General features: G+C 33.3%; 1 protein-coding gene across 1 annotated transcript; it reads right to left on the minus strand.

Moving 5' to 3' along the window:
* Positions 1–6,036: 6,036 nt before the first annotated feature.
* On the minus strand, positions 6,037–19,465 carry LOC129940748 (sodium-coupled monocarboxylate transporter 2-like). The gene is made up of 11 exons (XM_056049193.1): positions 19,170–19,465; positions 18,953–19,112; positions 13,649–13,766; positions 13,514–13,581; positions 7,515–7,666; positions 7,293–7,433; positions 7,112–7,220; positions 6,933–7,042; positions 6,601–6,865; positions 6,385–6,539; positions 6,037–6,311 (listed from the first exon to the last, which is right to left on the minus strand). Exons 1-11 carry the CDS (start codon positions 19,388–19,390, stop codon positions 6,041–6,043), a joined length of 1,770 nt encoding a protein of 589 aa, XP_055905168.1. The 5' UTR covers positions 19,391–19,465; the 3' UTR covers positions 6,037–6,040.
* Positions 19,466–20,233: the final 768 nt, after the last annotated feature.

The raw sequence follows: 20,233 nt of genomic DNA on the forward strand, positions 1-20,233 counted from the left end.
TCTTTTAGTATAAGATTAATAAAATGAATTATTAAGAAATCATCGACTGATTTTATTTGTGGTTTTGTCAAACATCACAGTAATAATGGGATTTTATTATTTAGGTCTGTTTGACTGAACATTTTCCTAAGACCAGTTTGTTTATATATTCTAGAATGAAACGTCAATACTACATCTACTTTCTCTTTTTATTAACATTTTTTTTTTAAACACTAATCAAATAAACTTAATAATTTTTCTTTTATTTCTGCTCTGATAAGTCGTAGTCCAGATAATGACTTGGCATCGCTTGGCGTTTCTTAACAACATCATCGCCTTCTTCAACATCATTTACTTTAGCATGACGTTTACTATATGCATAGCACTTTTCCTTCCACTTTTCTATGGCATCCTGATGTTGCACTTCGTTATCAATATTCGAAAGCTGCTGAATCTAGGGCAATTTATCACGAATGTTTCTGTCAAACATAAGTTCAGCAGTTGTCTTCAGAGTGGTTGAATGTGGTATCAAATGGTACATTAGAAGATAATCTTGCAAGTCTTCTTTGCAATTTCCTTTCTCATTTTGGGAAATGGTTAATCTCTTTAGTAAGGTTCAATATTGGCGCTCAACTTTCCCATTTTGCTGAGGCCAATCCGGGATGGTATTGATTAGTTCAATGTTGTTTGTACGAAAATATTCCTTAAACTTATCACTCATGAACTGGCGACCGTTATCAGCTATAATTGAAAGAGGTAATCCAAATCGTGCAAAAATCAATCTTCTTCATAACTTCTACTTCTATAAAGCAACTATAATAGTCAACAATTACAAATGAATGATGACCTGTTGGTAAGGAACTGTAGAAATAGATTGCCAGATGTTGCCATGGACCCGATGGTAGTTCAGTTCTTTTGAGTGGTTCAGGTACTAATCTGCTTGTTAAAATGCAACCTTTATATTTTTTCACAAATTCCTCATTTTGAGCATTTTAGGCCACCAAACTTTTGCTCTGAGTCGTGTTTTCATAAGGGACATTCCGGGATGGCCTTCATGGACTAATTAAAGTGTTCGCTAACGTAAGCTTTGAGAAATAACAATCCTTGTGCTGCACAATAAAACTTTACCAACAAAAGATAATTCACTACCAAAAGATAATTCACTACCGAAAATTTTGAATGCTGGTACCTCATTTTCCCATTTACCTTCATTAATTGCTTTTTTGACTGCTTGTATTTCTGTTTTTTTTTATTGCGATTTTATTAAGTTTGATTGCTCTTGGTTCTGCGTATGACATTATCCACTGTATGTAATCTTCAATACGACTACTTTCACTTTCCAATTTCATGTTAACTCACTTTATTAAACGAGAAAGGGGATAAGAAATATTGACTTTCCCGGTTTGTAAATAACTTTAAATTTGTATGACATAACGCGAATAGAATAACCCATTTCTCTATACCTGTGCATTGTTTCGATTTTGGTCCAAAAGTGTTTCCATAGCCTTATGATCAGTTATCAAATCAAAATCTCGCCCAAACAAAAAGTAGTGGGAACATTCAGCAGCCAAAACTAAAGCTAAGGCATGTTTCTCGGTTTGAGCATAGTTCTGTTCAGGTGCAGTCAAATTCCGACTTGCATATGAAATATTTCTTGACTTATTGTTCTGTGTCTGTAGCAAGACAGCCCCTAAACCAACAGGACTGGCATCCGCTATAACTTGCGTTTAACACTATACGTCAAAGTAAAAAAAAATTGGGTGGCGCGACAGTCCGTTGAGAACCAAGGCCTAGTGACTTACAACTCTCAACCATTCCTGTGTGCGAGTAATGTTGTCAGGAATGGAGGGGACCTACAGTTTATATGCCGACTCCGAACGGCTAATTTTTGAGAAAGCACTTTTTCATGACAATAGTTACTCTTGGAGAATTTGTCAATTCCTCGCAAGAGGCAGTACCCGTGAAAAGACTTTAGATGGCATAGGCAGGGATCGAACCCAAGACCTCTAGCATGACAGTCCAACGCACTAACCATCATGCCACGGGTACCACGTCAAAGTACCCAAGGATTAATTCATCTGACAAGCTCTGTTTCAACTTTTCAAAAGCAATTTGTTGTTCGTCGCCCATTCAAATTTTATATCTTTCTTACTAAGCCGACGTAGTGGCTCACTTATCGTTGCTATAAGTTCGGAAAAAATCTTGCTGATAAATGCTTCTTACTTCTTCATAATCATAAGGCTTTCGAAATTGTCTAACTGCTTCTAATTTGTCGTGCATTGGTTTGATTCCCAAAACAGAAAGCCGGTCACTATTGAAGGTTATTTCGGATACAGCAAATTTACACTTTTCTTTGTTTAAAGTAACCTTGAATTCACGCAGTCGTTCTTATGCCTTTCGCAAACGTAAATCATGAAGTTCTCTTGTGGGCGCAAACACAACAATATCGTCTATGAAAACAATGACACCTTCACAGCCACTTAAGATCTGTTCCATCAGCTTTTGAAAAATTTCCGGAGCGCATGTGATGCCAAACATTAAACGCGTGTATCTAAAAAGTCCTTTTCTGGTCTTAAATGTAGTTATTGTCAAAACCAATTAGTATTTTGCCAAATTCGTCTACAACGTAAAAATCAGCAACAATATTTTGATTTAATGCTTTGACAATGGCAGTAAATTTATTGTTTAAACTATAATAATTTTCAAATTTTGATTCCAAGGTTTTTTCTTTTGTTGGATTTGGCATACGCTTTCAGATTTTTTCACATCATTAGATTGCTCTTGATCTCATATTCTCATCTTATTGCGATAACTGTGTTGTCTCCGCGAGCCCTCACCTTCTCTCAACCGCTATTATCGTCCCCTTAATCTCTCCTTCCCCATTGAATTTGAAAACAATTTCTCCAAACTCAACAATCTTCTTAGCTCAGCCGACTTTGAATTAAGTTCCCTTCACTCAACAGTAGAGTTCTTTACAATTGGTTTAATTTGATTCTCTCATACTGTATTGAAGAATCAGTACCATTCTCTCGTAAAAATATTTCACCTCTTCTCCCCCGTGGTACAACAGAGAGCTCCGTAGCCTAAGAAATACCCGTAACAAGCTTTGGAAGATCTTTTTGCAGTCCAAATCTGATACCGACCACAACAACTATCTTCTCACCTATAATTCTTTCTCTGAATTAAGGGAATGCCTTTATAACAAATACCTTAACCAAATGGAAAATAACCTTCTCACTGATGCAAGGGTATTTTTCAAGTTTATAAATGTTAAACGAAAATCCGATGGGTTTCCACCTTAAATGAGTTTCTCTAACACAATCTCCTCAGATCCAACAACCATAACAAATCTATTTGCTAAATAATTTAGCACATCTTATACTGAACATCTCCATGATCCTGATCCTCACTTAAGATGGTTGCGCTCAAACCTCTTTTTCATCTTTCACAATAACTGAAGAAATGGTACTTGCCAAAATCGTTAGCCTCAAAGAAAACTTTAGCCCTGGTTCTGATGGCGTCACATCAGTTTTTCTAAAAAAAAAAATGTATGCATTCTCTGTCAAAGCCTCTAACTGCACTCGTTGAACTCTCTTTCCCATGGTGTGTTTTTTCATATATGGAAAGATTCATTTCCCTATTTCCCATTCAAGTCAATAAAACTGAAATTAACAATTATAGATCTATTGCGAAACTTTCATGCATCCAAAAACTTTTTACAAGCCTAGTTTATGATTCATTTTATCTCCATTGCAAGCCCTTATTCTCCTCCCCTCAACATGGTTTTTTTAAAGGTGGATCCACGACGACTAACTTAATTGAATTTGTATCAAAAGTTTTGTCAGCCCTTGAGAATGGTAATGAAGTTGATGTTGTATACACTGATTACAGCAAAGCCTTTAAATATCCCATAAGAAAATTTATCTCAAACTAAGTGCCCTAGGATTTCCGTCTATGTTTACAAACTGGATAGGCTCCTAACTTGCGAATAGAACTTATAGAGTCCTCTTCCGTAACTCAGTCTCCATCTCCAGTCCCATACATGCAACTTCTGGAGTCCCACAAGGTAGTCACCTTGGCCCCCTTCTCTTCGTCTTATCTGTTAACGAAGTCTGTCTTAAATTTAAAAAAAACTCAGATATCCTAATGTTTGCGGATGATAAGAAAATTTTTAAGATTATCTCTACTCTATCTGATTCCTTACTTTTACAAAATGATGTTAATACCTTTTTTGTTTGGTGCATGCATAATTTCCTAGAGTTAAATGTAGGAAAATGTAAACAAATGACCTTTTCGGGCAAACAAATCCAATCTCATAGAGTATACTACTTCCTTAATGACGCCGTCAACGTAGTCGATTCTATTAGAGATCTTGGTATTATGTGTGACAAACACTTAAATTTCCATTCCCATTTGAACAAAATTATTAATAAAGCTAATAGATAATAATAGATAGAATAGAATTTTCCAACCCCTATGTAACTAAAGCGCTTTACATTTCCCTAGTCCGTCCTCATCTTGAATATGCATGCCAAGTATGGTTTCCCTTTTATGGAAACCATTTACTAAGAATTGAAAATGTTCAAAGACATTTTGTTCGATTTGCCTTACGTGTCCTTAAAACTGATTGCTACCCTTATATATTTGACCCAAAAACGCTGATATATTATTTGCTCACCAATTGTTAGTGGACAATATTGATTTCCCGGCACTCCTGAGTGAAATTCATCTTAACACCAACCCTCGAAATCTGACTAACTTTTCACCCTTTTCCCTTTCTCTTTCCCTCATCACCACACTAATTACGGGCACTTTGAACCAATGTCCAGAATTTTTCGTCACTGCAACGCTGCTATGCTGGTTTTCGACTTCAACATTTCCAAATCCCATCTGAAAGATACCCTTTACTTTTTCCCTTTTTCAGTCCGAATTCAGACAGCTTTTCGGTGTCCTTTTTCGTATGACATTTTTCCAATTTGATTTAAGTCTAAAGAGCTCAAGTACGACAGTAGGCTCCGTGAAGCATATTGTATTTTGTCTAATGGGATGTAAGGCCTAAAATCTTCATAAAAAAATGCCTCAGTCTCGAATTCTGAGTTTCAAAAAAGCATTACTCGTGTCATGTAGAAATACATTAAATAATTTAGGACCAAGTAACGTTCCCTGAGCGATTTCTGCTTCTCTATCTACCCTTTTTGTCACTTGATTGAGATCAACTATTGGCGCCAAGACAATGTTGGTATAAAAACTCAGTGACTCTTTCACTTTTTGTTTATTAAAAAATAATTGACTTTTTTTGCTTTTAAATCAAAAAGCTTAAACAACTATGCCATGGAGTCGTTTATATTTTCACGCTCTCTATTTCTTAAATGTAAACCACTTTCATCTTATGCTTTTTTTGTTGGAAAATCTATCAATAGTATATTCCAAAATATCCGCAGTATGAATACTACCGATAAAAGTTAGAGTAAAATCTTACTAGGGATGGGTTTTTGACATTTATACGACTCTCGAATGGGCTTATGTTATTTCGTTCTCAAGTGTTGGTACGATTGATATTGCATTTGTATCTCGATGACTGTGTTCGTTGATTAGTTGTGCATTTGGTAACATGTGTTTTCCATTGGGGAAAAAAATCAATCTGTTACTGTTGATATTATTTAGTTTTGTTAATGAAAATGGACTTACTGGGCTTATTTTGCAAGAGAGAACAATAAAAAGATAATTAAGTTTTGCTATCTTTTCACCAAAGGTTGTTCTCAGTTTAGATAAATAAATAAATATTTTTGGTATTTTCACCGCACAAGAATATTTTATTTTTAGTTCATTTAATTTGTTAATTATATAGCCGGTCCATTATTTATTATAATTAATGTTAAGTGAAATTCAGAAATTACGTTTCTTTATTCAACCTAAAGAATTTTACTTTATTTAATTAAATTCTGCAACTTAATAAGATTGACCATCGAAAAAATAGAACATTTCTTTGAGCAAGTAACAAGAAAGAAACAAAAACAGGAAAGCTTCTTTTAATTAATTTTATTACACACTTCTTTTTTTCTCATCTCATCATAGATTCCATTTCTTTTTCCTTCAGAATGCAATCGTCAGTCTTTACAGGATTGTATCTTACAAATTGTGATATTACTGGTGATATTAACTTAGGATCAAGCTTCTTATTATTCGGAATGATAAAGCTCAATGGTATTGCAATGGCCCACACTAAAATCATACCAATAAACTTATACCAACTGAAAGAAATATCGAATATAGAAAACTCTTCCGGATACTCTCGGACCTCTGAAACTACTGAACTTGCATTTTCAGTAAATCTATAAAAATAAAAATAATACAATAAAATTGAGAATAATAGCTGAAAAAAAAATCACAATTTCAATATCATACATTGAACTATGTAAAGTAACATTTAAACGATCGCATCCGTCCACTCTTGCTGGTAAAGTTTTGTAATTTATTTCACCTACTTGTATTCTATATTGAGTGACAGATATCAAGCCAACCATTAAAATCACGCCCGATATAAAACCAATTAAAGCTGCCTAAAAGAAGTAGATAATGAAGTAGTATATATTTTGAAAATATCTATTAGGATTCTCTTACCTTTCCGTGAGCTTTTGGTACTAATAATCCTAACAAAAAAACTCCCAACGTCGCTCCATATGTGATTCCTGATATGGTAAAGACACTTTGGATAATTGAAGATGATTTTTCCACAACAAAACCTGCCATCACACAATAGACTCCAGTAATAAATACAATCATTTTCATAACCAGATTTGCCTTCTGTTCAGTGTGTCTTATGAATGGCTTGACATAATCAAAATAGCAGATTCCTGCTAAAGTATTCAAAGTTGCAGACATTGAACTTTGATTAAAGAAAATAATTGAATATAATTCTACTTTTAACTTAAAATAAAAAGATGTAATCATACCCTAAAGCTGCACTGAAAACGCATGAAATAAAAACACCAGGCATTCCTTTCCAGTGTCCAACAATATCTTGTACATAGTATGGTACCAATTTGTCAGGCTTTTCTACTATCTTTAAAATTAGGAATAGTAATGTTGGTATGTTATTTAATAAATAAAAAATTATATCATTAAATATTACCCCAGCAGTAACTGGATCGCAATCAAAATATTTCGAAAACATAACAATTCCAGTTAAGCAGTTGAAGAACATCACGCCAATAAATATACACAAGAAATATACTAAACATCTAAAAATAAAAAAAAAAATTCAATACAAATTAAATTAAATCATATAATATGAAAATGTAAGCGATATTTACTTTCTGGCATCCCTTAAAGATGGTAACGCAGATAATCTTTGTACACAAGTTTGATTGAATCCAATATTTTTAGTCCACAAGCAAAGTCCCCCCACGAAACAGCTTATAAAAGATGTACGAGCTCTAAGATCCATTGACCAGCTTTATGCGTACATAAAATAAATAAGTAATTAAAATTATTTTTTAACTATTTTTAAAAAAATATTAAGGTAGGGCCTATACTTGACATCAAGTCGACCGCCATTTAGTGCCCTCTCAAAAACAGTATCCAATCCTCCAACTTTTATTATACCCATTGTTGAAACCAGAACAATCGAGATGAACATAACAGCAGCTTGTACGACATCAGTCCAAACTACAGCTTTAATACCGCCCTGAAATGAGAAATTACAAAAAATTAATTCACAACTGTTTGTTAACTTTTTTGTGTGTTAGTTTTAGCCAAGGGCGGATCCAGACTTTTAATCTGGGGGTTGAGGGCAGGTCACACATTTAACATAAATCTGAGTTATTGAACACTGTTTGATTTGATGAATTCGTTAAACAAACTAACGTTAGAACTTAAGACTAATATTATATTTATTCTTAGATTTATAGATTTACAATGCTTTAAGCAATTTGCAAAAAAAAAGCTAAACTTAAGTATTGAAAAAATGTACTTTAGATGTTTTACTTTTAAAATCATCACTTACGGAATATACCACGAAGCAATACTTGTTGTAAACTGAAATCAATTGGACGTAAAGGAACTTGTCTTCTAATACTTGAACGGCTATAAATATGACTGACCCATTGATTAATTTTATTATAAAGCACAGCTGAATGTACTCTCTGTGTTTAGAAAGCGGTGGAAGATTTATGAGTGCGAGCCTATGATGGCTAAAACACATACACGCTTCAGCTTCGGCTTCGTCTCCGTTACGTTAGGCCTGCTTCGAGGTTGCTTTGAATGACATTTCTATTATTTCATCCCTCCAAAGAGCAAATATTTAGTTTGTTGACATTTTTTCACAGCTGTTGAGCTGTCAGACAAAGCAAATGTTCAGATAATTGAACTAGAGCTTCCGTTTGGAGTCACATTACGTTACATTACATTCTTTTCCTTACGATTGTCAAACAAAACGTGAGGTCGAAGCTACATTGTGATAGCATGCATTGAATTCCTATGGCTGAACTCGTAAACGTCAGGCGAAGCCGAAGCTGAAGCGTGTATGTGATTCAGCCATGATTGTATGGTGGAAGTTCGAGCCTATTGGATCGTGGGAAGAAACGGTGGCAGTAGCTCATGAATCTTCTTTGTACTCCTTCTATTCTGTTTATATGAACTGAATAAAAGGGAGCCCATATTATGCAGCCATATTCCAATATTGGTCTTACAAATTATATGTATATAAAGAAGTTTAAGAATATAAGGGTCGCGCAACTCATGTAAAACCCGTTTTATAAATCCGAGTATCTTATTTGCTTTTTTAAAAATATAGTCATAATGATTTGTAAAAGTTAATTTTGAGTAAAGTAAAGAGTTTAGTCAAATAAAAAGAGTCTAATCGATAATTGAAAGTCAAAACGTTTTGTTTGCGTGTAAAACACATTGATTTTCATTTGTGTATTTTTAGTAAAAGCTTATTTATAAAACACCATTCGCGAAAACTATTTAGATCATCTTGTAGGAATATGCTGTCGTCAAGAGAGTCAATAGGTAGGTAGGTAGAAATGGCGATCTCAAGGCAACCTTACCTGAGATCCAATTAGCGCTGGAGTGCGCCGTTTTGATACCAAAAACTCGTTTGACCTTTGATTGAAAGGGATAGATTGATAGAGATTGAAAGATTAGGTCTCTAATCTTTGTTTCAGATAGCTCATCAAGTTCTTGAAAGAATGCAAAAGGTGTTGAAAGAGATACCCAACTTCTCTGCATGAACTCCTATAGGCCAATGTCCGGTACAAACCGCAACAATCCTGGCTTTGTCTTGCCTTGGCCTGCATAGAAGATCGTTTGTACGGGTTTTGTTATAGGTGGGCCATATCTTCCTAGATATAATGGAGTTGGGTAAATTGCTCCATCTTCGGTTTGATTCAGTTTGGTAGATAGAAAAGATTTTACCCTTCATAGCACCAAGAGGAATGTTAACCATTTCCGCAAGTGAGCTATAAAGGGCCGATCCTTGCCTGGCTAGCTCGTCAGCCCGTTCATTTCCCACGATACCACTATGGCCCGGAACCCAGATCAGGTTGACACAGAGGCTCGCAAGCTCATCGCGACATTGCTGGACCAATTAAGATGAGGATATGCCCGAGCTAATGGCTTTGACAGCTGCCTGACTGTCTGTAAAGATAGCCGCATTTCGGTTTTGGTTTCGGTTTTGTTTAAGTTTCTTACATGCCTCCCTTACTGCCAGCAGTTCAGCCTGAAAAACGCTAACAAAGTCAGGAAGCCTAAAGGATTTGGCTACATTAAGGGACTCAGAAAAGATCCCAGAACCAACTCCGCACTCCATCTTTGAGCCGTCAGTAAAGATGGTTGTGTCGAAACCTATCGACACGATGTCATCCTCCCAATCTTCTCTCGATGAGAAAATAACCTTAAAACCCTTACTAAGGTTCAAAGTAGGAGTGCAGTAGTCAGTGCCTACCGAGATAATATCTGAGGGAATCAATTTCGTAGTGTTGCTGTGCCCATAAGGTTTTGACAACCAGCTATTTGATTCCTTCAGCCTAATAGCGCTGCAGGAAACTATGTTTTTAATAAAAAGGTCGAATGGTAGAAGATCCAAAATAACTTTTAAGGCGTCCGTTGGGCAAGTACGCATGGCCTCTGTCGTGCCCACGCAAGCTGTTCTCTGAACCTTCTTTAGCTTATTAATATTATAGACTTTGCTAAGAGCAGACCACCACACAATCGAACCATATGTTAAGATTGGGCGTACTACGGCTGTGTACGTCCATAAAATCATCTTCGACTGAAGTCCCCACTTTTTGCCGAAAGTTTTGCTGCAGGCATAGAAGGCAAGACAGGCCTTCTTAACCCGTAGTTCAATATTTAATTTCCAGTTTAGTTTAGGGTCGAGTATAACTCCCAAATATTTTGCACTGGAAGACAATGATAGGATTTGACCGTTGAGTCTAGGTAGCGTGAAGGGCGGTACTTTAGTTTTATTGGTAAAGAGCAACAGTTCAGTTTTGCTTTGGTTAACTCCTAGTTCACAACTCGTGGCCCAGTTGCTAATTTTCTTCAAAGCTGACTCCGTGATTTCACTAATCACAGAGGTGTACTTTCCTGACACCAATAGCACCAAATCATCCGCGTAGGCTATCGCCTTCACTCCACATCTCTCTACTTTAACGAGAATTGTATCCATGACCAGAAGCCATAGAAGAGGCGAAAGGACACCACCCTGGGGTGTTCCCCTACTGACGTGTGTATTGCCTAGAGTGGCTCGAATCTTCCTACCACTGAGCATGGAAATAATCCATTCTTGAATGAAGTCTTCTACACCGAACTTAACGAGCGATTCTTCTATGAATTCTGAAAAGACGTTGTTAAAAGCCACTTCTATGTCTAGGAAGGTGGCAAGAGTAAATCCATTATTGGATTGTTTGTTCTACAGTACGTACTACGTCATGGAGGGCAGTCTCCGTAGATTTGCCCTTAATATAAGCATGCTGACAGCTTTCGAGAGGTCATCCAACTAGGATTTATCTAATATGGTAATCAAGAATGCGCTCCAAGGTTTTAAGCACAAAAGATGTTAAGCTTATTGGTCTGAAATCCTTCGCGGATTCGTGACCTTGCCTACCCACTTTCGGGATAAAATCTACTTTGACCTGTCTCCACGACATGGGCAGATGTTTGAGAAGGAGACATCCTCTGAAAATTTGTTCCAGTCATGGAGCTGCCACATCATGCAACTTTTGAAGCATAACTGGCAGTATGCCATCCATGCCTGGGGATTTGTGAGTGAGTCAATACGTTTGAACATTTTAATGTCATCAGCGTAAATTAAAATAGATAAGTGTTATATAACAGAAGGTAAGCCCTTAACGTACAAAATAAACAGTAAAGGTCTTAAATGGCTACCTTGTGGTACGCCAGAGTTGGTATAAAAGTATAATGACCGCTCATTCCTAAAAACTATGCTGTACGATCTATTGTAAGTACGACAAAACCCAACTAACAAATTTATCGTTAAATCCTTGTGATTTAAGCTTGGAAGCTAATGTTTTATGACACTATTTATCAATGGCCTTACTGAAGTCTGTGAAGACACAGTCAACTTTTTTAGTTAGTTTATTAGTTTATTCTTTTTTATAACACTGTTATTTAAAAGTCAAAATCGCTCCAATTTATATTCATATTCATATTCATATTCATATTTATATTCATATTCATATTCATATTCATATTCATATTCATATTCATATTCATATTCATATTCATATTCATATTCATATTCATATTCATATTCATATTCATATTCATATTCATATTCATATTCATATTCATATTCATATTCATATTCATATTCATATTCATATTCATATTCATATTCATATTCATATTCATATTCATATTCATATTCATATTCATATTCATATTCATATTCATATTCATATTCATATTCATATTCATATTCATATTCATATTCATATTCATATTCATATTCATATTCATATTCATATTCATATTCATATTCATATTCATATTCATATTCATATTCATATTCATATTCATATTCATATTCATATTCATATTCATATTCATATTCATATTCATATTCATATTCATATTCATATTCATATTCATATTCATATTCATATTCATATTCATATTCATATTCATATTCATATTCATATTCATATTCATATTCATATTCATATTCATATTCATATTCATATTCATATTCATATTCATATTCATATTCATATTCATATTCATATTCATATTCATATTCATATTCATATTCATATTCATATTCATATTCATATTCGTATTCTGACGTCACATTTTATTATTTAGTGATGATCTGTTTAAAATAAAAAGTTAAATATTTTTTCTATATGGTAATAACTGTGGAAATTTTTAAGCCTACGTAGTTGACATGTGACATTTCAGAAAATGACAGTGAAATATGGATTGTCAATTTATGGAGTAAACAAATTTTGCCTCAGTTTTGTTGAACGCGCGGAACAGCTGCCAGTCTTAAAAATTCTTATGGAAGGAAAAGAAAGACCACAGCAGTTAATCACCGCAGACTTAAAATTTAGTTCTTGAGAAAGCGTCATTCGGTCTGATAAAAGACCCAGCCAAAGGTGCTTTCAAAAATTGTAAAACACGTAGGTGGTTCGGTGATGGTCTGCGGTTGTTTTTATTTCAGTAGCGATGGGAATATCGTCAAAATCGTTTACGTTAATATTATTTTAGAAAAATTAGCTTCTTCTACTTCTAGAATGTCTTTGCAAAATTATTCTTTCAAAACATTTTATAATTCAGAATACAAAAAAACTAATAATAGGCTTTTTAAGGCTATTTATATTCATGAAATATGTGTTTTCAAATAAATTCGTAGTGATTTTCCAAATCTACAGTCCCTTATTCCAAGATTCCATTTAAAAATGTTAAGTATTTTACTTATTTTTCAAAAGCTTCATTTATGCTTAATGGTTCTTAAAAAAAAAAAAAAAACAGACAAGGAGATAACATCAAGTTTTTGGAATATATTGAAAAGTATATATACAAATAATGTTAAAAACGGGGACTACTGAATGAAAATTACCTTTGAAACGAATCACTCAAAAACATAAAGGAATTATATTCAAGGTTTTTAGAAACTTCAGATGTGAAATTACGAAAACCAAGTGAAATACCAAAACGATTTAAACTGTATCTAAAAGGTAAAGATTTTTACTTTGCAAAATCATCATACAATTTATTAAAAACAAAAATTCGAACTGAGGACATTTTAAAAAAAGTATTATTTATATTATTGCCGACCAGTGTTATCAGTCAGTTTATATAAGTAATGAAAACAAGAGTATATTTTTCATAAACAATAAAGTAAACAAACAGTCCTAATAAAAAATTATTACTTAATATTAGTAAATAAATCGAACTTCTTTTAAGATAACTTTTCAAATAAATGTTTGAATATTAACAAAACAAAAACTATTCAGATTTTAATCTATTCAATCATAAATCATTAATATTTTTATAATGTACTTACGAACATAGTATAAAATATACAAATAGATGATACTATTGCATTTATCAGATGTATATTGAATCCAGTAACTAGAAAATAAAAATTTCGAGTGAGTAATAAATTTGTGTATGTTTTATTTATTTTAAAATTATTTACCTTGTGAAAATGCCAAAGCTGGAATGAATGTGAAAATTGGCAACAAAAGAAAAATGGAGCAAACAAATGAAAACGTTACAAGTTGACGGGTTTGTTTGTTGAATCTTAGTTGTAAGTACTATAAAATATAAAAATATATTTACCAATAAATAAGCTGATTTTGATTAAGAACAAATATAACTCATAAAACATAAAAGACTTCAATTGCAGTCAACTGCATTTCTTAAACGTAAATTTTGACTACGGCAACAAGTTTTATTTTTTAGTGTCATAGACTTCAAATTAGGAACATAATTTTACTAATCTCTACCTTCAATCGGTCGTGCAAAAATGACAAAAACATAATTATCTACAAAACACACTTCAGGCAAGCTACAAGTCCATCTTGACTTGTATATTGTATTTTTAAGAAATATTCCTTATTCCATTTTCCAATCTGGCAACGAACCCTTTTACATTGAACATCAAATGGAATTGTGAATAAAATTTCGTAAGAAACTGAAGGGGTATAATTTCAAAACTCTTCTAATCCACTTTTTCCAAAAATGAGTTAAGTATGAGATAGTGTTTTTTAAAAGAGCCCTCGTCTAGGTATTTAGCTAAAATTTATCAAAACTTGTTACTTCCTATACTTTTGAGTACTCAAAAAGTGAAGTTTTTTTTTTCAAAACTACACTATTCCACTCAGCCGTTCAATTCGAAACTCATTTATTGCCATACAAACCAAAATCCACACTAAAACTCTTCTTTTCCAATGCAAATCAATGTAGCCACTTTTAAAAATCGTGTTGTTTTGAGAGTATTCATGGATTAAACTATTTTGCAATAATTCTTGTTAAGCAAACATCTTTGGTAAGTTCGCAGATAAAATAATGTTTTATGAGTAGGTTTGCATTTAATAATTAAATATATTGTATTTATAGATCATGGAAGTATCTGAATTTTTGAACGAAGTTGCGTTTGGAAAAGGTCGAAAGAAAGTTCGCATTTTCTCGGTGAAAAAATCTGAAGAAAGGAATAAAAAGTAAGAAATGGTAGTATTCGTGACTTTTTTTTATAGGTATTCTACAAAAGACCTTCCACAGATTCCACATTGCAACCATAAAGTTAAAAAGTTAAACTGCCAACAAATTAGACCGTCGTCAGACGCATGAAATTTTTTCCAGATGTTTCACAAGAACATTTCCAAAATCAAGCAGGAGAGCTTTTTGTTGGCTTTCGGTCAACCACACCTTCAAAAACGCACTGACAGATTGAAAGGAGGACCCACACAAAATATTTCGATTTCCTACACCATGTGTTCCAGGAAATCCTTAGAGTAGTCAAAAAATGTTTACAAGCGTCCTCCAAGTCAGTACAGTTCGACTACAACGGATCTGCAAAAATATCTTACGCAGAGGGGAGACACCAAGGGAGAAGTGTGGTGGTGACCTGAGGTCTGGTAATTTGTATGAACACCGCGACTCAGTTAAGGAAGTCATTAAACGATTCCATATTCCTAAAGTTCATTATTGCCTAGGAAGATCAGACAAGCAATATTTGAGTAGAGATTTTTCGATAAATAAAATATACACCCTCTACCAAAGTCAAAAAGTCTTTTTCCCGAAATGTGCTCAACAATTTTTTCAATATCGGGTTTTAGGCTCCCGGTACAGATATTTGCTCCACCTGTACATCGTTCAAAGAACGCATCAAAGTTGCTCAAAATGCAGATGTCAAAAACCAACTTATGATAGAGTAAGCGTGGAGTAGCCTTTTCAGATAGCAAAAGAAGAAAAGCCTGAACTTTTGACAATATCTTTTGACTACCAAAAAAATTGCCAAAAATTCCGGATCAAGGCGCTTATTACTCCAGACATTTATATTTATTTAATATTAAATTGAATTTTTATAATTTTTAGATTCATCTTATAAGTTCAAAACCAAAAGAAATAGATAAACTTCAAATTTAGCCTTTCGAACAATAGAGTTTTTAAATTATACCCCTCTGATGACCTATTTTAAAGATATTGATTTTAGAAAAAAAAATGTTTAATATTTTTTTTTTAAATCGAAAATAAAAACATCGACACAAGACAGTAACATTCAACGGCTCCCTGAAATTACGCCATAGGAAATTACGCCAAAAAAATAAAATGGAAAAAACGCCAAAAATTCTCCATACAATTTTTTGACTTTTTTTCCTAGGAAAAAGAACCTAAAGAGTTTGGTGTTAATTCCAGATTTTTTGGCTATTTTTTCCGAAAATTTCTTGGCGTTTTTTCCTTTTAGAATAATGAAAAAAGGCCAAACAATTTTTGTTTGGAAAAAACGCCAAAAATTTGCTTTTGGACTTTTTTTCCAAACAAAAAAGGAAAAAAAGCCCAAAAATAAACTTTTTAGTTTTTTCCAAATCTTAAAGCAAAAAACGCCACAAAACAAACTTTTTGGCTTTTTTTCCTAATCGAATAAGGAAAAAAAGCCAGAAAATTAACCGTTCGTTGTTCAAAATCAAAAAAGTACATGTTAGTCGAATGTATTCATATGGTATACAGAAATATATAACGGCAAAGAACAGTATTTTACATGTTTTTCACGAATTTTGAAGAGCATTTTGATAAAGCGATGGACCAAATGGAAAGTTTTGATTATGATATATTATACAAAAAATGTGTGTATAAAGAAGATGTTCTTTACATTTGTTATATTAACAATTGTATTGCTAAGATGAAAGTAAAAAGTGATGGATTGTGTGTAAAAGCAAAGAACTTCGTTGACCAATGTCCGTGTTGTCGGAAAAATGTGGCAGATGTCCTTCAGGTTTACATATACAAAAATTGACAAATTGAAATAAACAAAGGTATAAGAAAATGTGTTCTACAAAACAATGGAACAAGTACCTATGATATAATGAACGGCGGGGGGGGGCGGCGCGCCGCGCCTCGCGGGTTGCACCGCGCCACACGGGTTGCACCGGGCCGCTCCATGTTACGTCGTACGTTCAGATTCTTTTATAGACTTTTTGGGCTTTAATTCCAAATTAATTTTGGAAATTAAGCCAGGAAAAGCTCTGTTCATTCTTTAAAGGCTTAATTTCCAAAACTAATTTGGAAATTACACCAAAAAGTTCTTATTTTTTAGGGCGTTTTTTCCATTTTAGTATTTTGGCTCTTTTTCCAAAAGTTTGGCGTAATTTCCACACTTTTTGGCGTGTTTTCCTTTTTGTTTTTGGGCGCTTTTTCCTATTTTTTTACGCCAAAATTGTTTGGGCTTTTTTTCCAAAACAGTTTTTGGCGTAATTTCCTATGGCGTAATTTCAGGGAGCCACATTCAACTATATTTATTTTGGAGATAATACTATTTTTTTTCGTTAAATATCTCTGTTCATCCTTGAGATATCCAACGATAAAATTATCGAAGAACCATGAATTCTGATTCTATTAACATTGAAACGTCAAAAAATTTTCATTTTTACAAATCGAACCGCATACGTAATTCGAAAAAAAACACAAGAAAAGTAAGAATGTTAAAACACAGCCAATTTGTTACTTTTATTCATTGTATAGAAATCATTTTAAAATTTAACCATTGCAACAATGAATTGTGACAATTACTCATATATTCTGAAATTACTTAATCGAATTGAATTAAATTGAATTAGCTTACACAGACGGGAAACTCGGTGATAGTCAGTTTGACTATCAAAAATTTGTTAGTCAATTATCACTTTAGCCGATTCAACACCAGTTCAAAATCATTTTTGAGTTCTAGGAAATTTGGATGTTAGTTTAATGTAAATGAGTTCTTAGGTGTTTTTTATTTGCTATTGTTGTAGCACCTTGTAGCTATCACTGGCTCGAAATTCTAACATTTTGAGAGCAAAACTAAAACATTTGTCAGTTTTTGTTGCAGCAGAGATTGAGCAGTTGCAGGCGACAAAAGGGACTCGAAAGTAAAGCAATTTTTTACCATTTGATTGGCCAGTTGCCAAAAAATTGACTTCCAATTAAGTCAATTTTGTCAAGAAAAATTTCCTTTATTATCGAGTCAAGGTTACTTATGACAAAATAACATTTGACCTGAAACATTTGAAGTTTTATCAAATTTGAATCTTTTCACAAATCAGCCCAAAGAAATTTCTTGGGCTAAAATTCATACATAGGTTATTGGGGAAATTTTTTACTCTCTCATGAGTAAAGTCTCTTTTACGAAAAACTACGAAATTTTTGAGTATGCGAACAGTATTTAGTTAAATTTAATAATTTTTCGTAAAATTAGACTGTTTTAGGAAGGTACGCATAATGTGATGGTTAGTGCCAATTCCAACATCCGCATCCTTATGAGCTTTTTTCACATTTGTAGTTGCAATCGAAAAATAGCAACAACACGGCAGACTATATCATGGTCAACAACAACGACCCTGGGATATTCCATGTCAAAAATATGTAAGACTACAATAAAGTGCAAGAAAAGTAAGTGGTTTCATAAAACTGTCTCCGTTCACAACGTTTTTCATTATGCAGATAATATGCATGACCTTTTGCAAACCGTCCATATGTTCGTATTTGTATATTTTCTAAAAATATTTTATTATTGCACATTAGATGGCCTTGTGGTTTGATTTAATACAAAACTGTAATTAACCTAAGAATTAGGCCTTTAAAAGAAGCAAAAATATGCTGAACCGAGTTCTAATACCCCCAAATTTGAGAGTCATTAAATCGAAGTTCTATCTCAGACTAAGATTTAAATCAGAGTTCTAACGCTTCAAAACTTGATGAAGAAATAAGAAACAGTTCAATCGAGTTATAGTTTATCAATAAACCGAGTTTAAGAGCCTAGAAAAGTTCTAGAAATTGGCCATAAGATTTCACAGTTTTCTGTTTTCCTAAAAAAAAAATTTTTTTTAATTTTGCACTTTTGCTGTAAGAAATCTGAGAAAAGAAATCTTATGTTATCAATTCTCTACGTTCGTGGAGTTACGTTGCGGAAGTCAAATGTTATCTTTTAAAAGGGTTATTTTTTAAAGTTAATGGAAACATAAGTTTATGGCTCTATTTTACAACATCAGTAAAACTCAATCAATCAATCAATTAATTTTAGGAAAATAAAATAGAAATAAAAACACTTCTCATTAAGGATTTTCAAATGGAAAAAGAGAATGTGAATTTAATTGAATGCTTCGAGTTCGAAATGTTGATCTTTTTTGAACGGTAGCCATTTTAATGTACGTATTTTCGAAATGTATAAAAATTAACTTATGTGCACTGAAGATAAAATATTAATACTTTGAATTTGAATGATAACATTTCAGGCTGAACTTACCTCATAGCAATTTGAAATATTGTTGTTATAAAATACAGGAACAACGACAAAGCAAATGATTGGTACAACAAAAATAACTGATAGGATCATAAACGTAAATGATATCCCATAAGCGTATAATTCCGCTGGTATTGTTACAACTGAAGCTGCCGATAGCTGACTGTAAATAAAATTAGCCATTTTTTTTAATAGTCTTATAATCCATATTTTCTCTCACCTAGAAACTAAGGAAACTGCAACTGGCCATGGCTTCATTCGTTTGCCACCAAGTAAATATTCATCAGTAGTATCATTATCACCCGAGAAAAAGCCAAAATATACACCAATAACAGCCGATATAACCAACAACAATGTGAAGACAGTATAATCCACTGCTCCAAAAGTAAAGTTATTTGCTAAACTTGACATGGAATCCGTAACATTGTTCATAGTCGTCATTATTGGACTTTTTCTTAAGAAAGAAATCTACTTGTGGACTGATGAAATTCGACCCGATGTTATAACTGAACAAAGTCAAACCAAAGACTAAAGTATTTAGAAAACCTTTCATACTCTCATATACCTACTTTAAAAGAATCTAGAAGTGAAAAAGTTATCGAAGTAATTAAGGTCCAATAATTATTAAATTATACGCATAGGAAATGATAAGCTAACAATAATTTGTGGAGACGGATTTTTATCTAAATGAGGTGTAATCTATGTACAAATTTTCTACATATTTACGATTACTTAAAATCTTTTAAATAATTTATCGAATACTCTTGTGCCGTCTGAAAACTTTTGATGATCAAGAGTATATGGTTTAATGTTTGCAGCTAAAAATACCTACTGAAGACCTCGGAAAAATTTTAATAGTCTTTAAAAAAAAAATCAAACCACATTTAATTTATACTTTGCCTGGAAAGGATCTCTATCTTGACGTGGTTTATCTTTTGAAACTCGTTCTCAATAATAAATCTCTTTATTTTGGAAAAAGAGTTCTTAATTATTACAAAAAAACACCACTATTACGGGGAACATCGTAGCAGAACCGCAGTTAATGCTGAGAATATCGAAAGCCCACTTCTTCAAATTGTATAACGGCGATGACGAATCGAATTCCTCTTAAAGAGTGGTAGAAACACTCAACCTAGGCGAGACAAAACAACTATTCCGCTTACCCAAACTCGACTAAATGAAGATAGCTACGAGTATATCGATAGTGAAGAATACGCCAACTACAGAGGCATCAGTCTCCTGAACTTCGCATATAAGATCTTTTCTACCATATTATGTGAACGG

Source organism: Eupeodes corollae, chromosome 1 (assembly GCF_945859685.1).
Source record: "Eupeodes corollae chromosome 1, idEupCoro1.1, whole genome shotgun sequence".
Classification (NCBI taxonomy): Eukaryota; Metazoa; Arthropoda; class Insecta; order Diptera; family Syrphidae; genus Eupeodes; species Eupeodes corollae.